At 43.6% G+C, this 5,162-nt stretch overlaps 1 protein-coding gene across 1 annotated transcript in view; it reads right to left on the bottom strand.

Moving 5' to 3' along the window:
• Window positions 1-2,782: 2,782 nt before the first annotated feature.
• LOC138978016 (latent-transforming growth factor beta-binding protein 1-like) overlaps window positions 2,783-5,162 on the bottom strand; it is a 35,757-nt gene continuing 33,377 nt past the window's right edge. The window contains exon 11 of the mRNA XM_070350631.1: window positions 2,783-4,372. Within this exon, the coding sequence (XP_070206732.1) occupies window positions 4,296-4,372 (77 nt within the window). The 3' untranslated portion in view covers window positions 2,783-4,295. The remainder of the gene's footprint in view (window positions 4,373-5,162) is intronic.

Below are 5,162 nucleotides of genomic sequence, written 5' to 3'. Positions count from 1 at the left end.
ACCTTACATGGTCCAACCCTACATGGTCCAATCTCACATGGTCCAATCTTACATGGTCCAATATTACATGGTCCAACCTTACATTGGCCAACCTTACATGGTCCAACCTTACATGGTCCAATCTTACATGGTCCAATCTTACATGGTCCAATCTTACATGGTCCAATAATATATATATGGACCATGTAAGATTGGACCATGTAAGGTTGGACCATGTAAGGTTGCACATGTAAGGTTGGACCATGTAAGGTTGGACCATGTAAGGTTGGACCATGTAAGATTGGACCATGTAATATTAGACCATGCGTGACCCAACATGTTTTAAAATCGTCACCACGAGTTTTCGTCACACTCAACAATGGGACATTGCTTAAAGCCTGATAACAAACATCACTATGTTTCTTGGCTCGCTCACTTTTTCTGTTCACTCATCCAAAAGACTGCCATTTTTTTGGACAAAATCATCAGGCTCAAACAGGCGATGCAAAAGTCCCACGCTTTGAAGTAAGTTACTTCAAAGTGTGGGAAGATCCCCCCACAATTTGAAGTAAAAACTGAGTTTACTTCAAAGTGTGGGAAGATCCCCCCACACTTTGAAGTAAAAAATGGGTTTACTTCAAAGTGTGGGGCACATCCCCACACTTTGAAGTAATTTACTTCAAAGTGTGGGATTACTTCAAAGTGTGGTGCAACAGTCGTGCCGCGTCTGCTATCCAGTTCGCGGTAGGATTAGAAAATATATATATATACCAAACCGATGTCAAATACGAGCTGATTTGGTGAAATAAAGCACATTTCTACTTGCGAAACCCATCGAACAGCCATTAGGCTAAGCGAGAGAGTTCTCGTGATTGGTTTAATTAAAAAAACTCATTCATAAAAACTAGAGACTAGGTTTCTGGTCAAAACGAATGATTAATCTGCTGTATCATTCGCTTGTCGGAAAGACAATCGGCCTACGCGCATCTCTCAAATATGACCTTCTCTTGTCTACTGTCTCGGAAGATTTATTCTACTCCCAAATAGCACTTCTTTGCACATCTTATGACTCCTTCGTCCTCTAGAATCCCGTACCCACACCAAATACGAGCTGATTTGGTGAAATAAAGCACATTTCTACTTGCAAAACCCATCGAACAGCCATTTCCGGTGCTCGATCGCGGACATTTTCAGCTTTGAAGGCTATTTACGGGCAAATATCAATCGCTCCCTGACTTTTTATGCATCGAGAAACAAATTTAGTCATCGCTGAATCAGTAGCTTACCTTAAATCCCGACATAAATCAAACAATACCTAGAAAACAGACAAAACTTGCCTTCACACGTGTCATGAGCGGCCTTCGGCTTCTGTTCGGCCTTTGACCGGTTATCCCCCGTGTTGAAGAAGCAGAGCGAGCATACACCCAAAGAGATTATGAGACCACTGACAGCCCCGTGTCAAAACAAAAAGTACGTAGTATGGGATATCAGGTGCGAAGGAGATATGTTGGATCTAAGCAGAGTTTTGATATTGTGTTTGAGTGACTTGTTTGGCCATAACAAAACGTGTCTCCAACAGATGACGTAATTAGGCACAGTCCTGTGTCTCAACACAAGATGTGCGAAAGAGATTTGTTTGGATTTAAACAGAATTTTGATATTATGTTCGTGTGACTTGTTTTTCTCCCCAGCATGAAACTATTCCCACGCTGAGGAAACCCCTTAGGCACAGTCCTGTGTCAGAACTCAACGAATTGTGGGATTCGAGGTGCAATGGAGAGTAATGAAAGCAGACTTTTGATATAAAGCTCTTATTCCAGTCTGTACTTACCATAAACGAAGAATATTAAATACAGATCATACATGAGAGCATTATTAGGTCTGATAGTCTTTGTTCAAGCTAAACAGATTTTGTGATCTTACGTTGTTGTGTCTCTATGTTTGCCTTGCCTTGTAAGAAAACGGTGTCGTTCGGACGAATATTCAAAGGACGAAATTTATCAGTGAAACTGACACAAAAGTGAGATGATCGAAATTTCTCGACTGACTGTGCTTCATTGTTCTTGGCATGCTACATTTTAAACAGTTGTTTTTTCATTTTTCATTTTCACTTTATTGTCCCATCGCTGGGAAGTTCGGGTCGCTTCCTCCCAGTGGAAAGCTAGCAGCAACGGAGTCGCGCTACCCAGGTGTCTGCGTGTTTAGGTGTATTCAGCCACCTGCATTTATGGCAGAATGACCTAGGTCTTTTACGTGCCATTGTGATGACACAGGGGTGGGACATGGCTTCCGTCTCTGGGTCTGCACATAAAGTTGACCCGTGTCCGTCCCGGCCCGAATTCGATCCTGCGACCTTCCGATCACAAGTCCAGTGCTCTACCAACTGAGCTACCGGTAGCCCCTCGCTCGGCTCAAGAATTCCTCAGCAAACAAAACAAACTAAGAAACAAGCAAGCAAGCAAACCAAAAACCAAACAAAACCAACAAACAAACAAAACAAAACAACAAACAAAACAAAACAACAAACAAACGTTGTTTTATAAGAACGTAGAAGGAACGGGAAATGTACGTAGACCACAAGAACAGTCAGGCCTCCTCCTGGTAATTGCTTCCAGACAATGAGATGTTTGTCTTGGGAGTTATATGTCATGATTTTATGAAACTGGAATAGATTCCTTTCGAATCTAGATAAAAATGACGCAAGCGTGTGTGTGTATGTGTACTGTATGTGTTTTATATTTCACAATTTCATCACTTTATAATGAAAGACAAGAAAGAATAGAATAACACACAGTACAAACCAGAACGTCAAATCAACTTTATTCAAGTCAGATTTTTTTGTTAACAAAGATCCACAACCTAAAAGACAATTCTTAATTCTAAATCTGACAATGTGCCCCATCATATGAACTGTCATAAATCCATCCAGGCTATACATCCGCGAAGGACATCTTCCACTTACACAAATCACAGATTAAAGTCTGGCTCCTTTCTGTGACGTGCGGGGGTGTTAGTGGTTGCTGAATTTATTTCGTAGCTGACGCGGTCTGTCAATCTGCGGAATCAATTCAGCAAAATTGCCCCAGGAAGCAGCCAGGCTGTTGAATGTTTGGTATGTTTCCAAGTGGAGGGGGTCTTTTATCCCATGTACAAGGCTGGGCTGGGGTGCACGAAGCGAAACTGGGTGTCATTAAGTAGGTGGGAACAGTTAAGCCTAGGCCGGGCTGCTTGGGTAAAATCAGAATCCAATTTCAATTTCAATTTGAACCAAACCGATTCCCTGGCTGCGTACCACCCATACATTTGGGTGGCATCTAATTTCGCTTCGTGCATCTCAGCACAGAACCCGTACACCATGACGGTCAACTCGTTTCAGTCTTTGTACAGGAGGGCAGCTTTACGTTTAGGCCTCATGGAAGCTAAACTGAGGGCCAGTGGTCACCGGACTTGAAGTGTCTGCCTATCTAACTCACTTCAGGTGTCAAGTGCTACTATTCAGAGACGTGTAATCATACATTCACAGCCCCTTCCGAGTGGTGTCTCCCCCTCCCCCCCCCCCCCCCAGTATCGTGAAAAAGGCTCAGACTATAGAGTGGTTTTGCAAAGTCCATCTTGTATAACCGCAAGGTCAGACCACTAGATGTCTGAGAACTTTACAGAAAAACAGCGTAAGACCATTACATTACAGCCTGGCAACGAAAGTATGCATTTCCGACTGCAGTCAGTTTAGACAAAGGAAGATCATAACGATTACAGAAGAACATGAATTTGGCAGTTGAGATAGACACAATAACGACCAAGAAGATAAACACTGTTTGATATAGATTGTGTTCTCCAATTTCTAGTTTGTTCATACCGGAATAAGACACATCTTTAAAAGTAAATTAAAACTCAGTTTTGTGTTTGAAAACTGCCGATTATGAAGGATTAAGATCGTCGTCCACCTAGTACCAAATTGGTCATGAATGACAATGCCATCATTTTGTCATACACCAAGTGACACCGAATGACGTCACAACGAATGAAAAAACCGTCCGCTAGTTGATGTCATGAAGAGAGTGACGACATCATTAGACCGGCGTCCAATGTCGTTATTGAAACATGAAGATATTTTTCTGTGTTTGTTTTTCTCCTGAATAATGACAAATAAAAACAATCGTTCAGATAATCCAGTAAAATATGAAAGCTCCGTGTATTTGGGACTCTCCTGGTCAGGATGACGTTGAAACAATGTCCACGTGGCTTAGGTCCGGTCCGTAAATGTGAAATCATCGTCTGCGTTGCGCGCGTGGAGGTGGAATCGCCGTCTGGAAAGACTACCTGTCGATGAAGAACAGCCACCATGGAAACACGCTCCCTGGCCTTGGGACGGTAACGGTTTCCGTGTTGATCGCTGAAAGAAAACACGGGTCTTTCTGTTACTGTCCGGAATCCAAAAATGAAAAGAAAGTCTGCGTGTGTATTGCAAAGATGAAGCCGTAAATACGAAGAAGACGTGTTAGATACGAAACACGCACACGAAAGCACCTACACGCACAGACGTACATGAAAGACACACAAGAGCAAGAGCACACACACACCCACACACACACACACACACACACACACACACACACACACACACACACACACACACACACGCATGCAATCAAACACGCGCGCACTGACGCACACGCAACACACACGCACAATCACACGCACACAACTACACACACACAACTACACACACACACACACACGCACACACACACACACAACTACACACACACACACACACACACACACACACGCATGCAATCAAACACGCGCGCACTGACGCACACGCAACACACACGCACAATCACACGCACACAACTACACACACACAACTACACACACACACACACACACGCATACACACACACAACTACACACACACACACACACACACACACACACACACACACACGCATGCGATCAAACACGCGCGCACTGACGCACACGCAACACACACGCACAATAACACGCACACAACTACACACACACAACTACACACACACACACACACACACACACACACACACAACTACACACACACACACACACACACACACACACACACGCATGCAATCAAACACGCGCGCACTGACGCACACGCAACACACACGCACAATCACACGCACACAACTACACACACACAACTA

Source organism: Littorina saxatilis, linkage group LG10 (assembly GCF_037325665.1).
Source record: "Littorina saxatilis isolate snail1 linkage group LG10, US_GU_Lsax_2.0, whole genome shotgun sequence".
Lineage (NCBI taxonomy): Eukaryota > Metazoa > Mollusca > Gastropoda > Littorinimorpha > Littorinidae > Littorina > Littorina saxatilis.
This window is presented reverse-complemented; position numbering and strand designations above follow the sequence as displayed.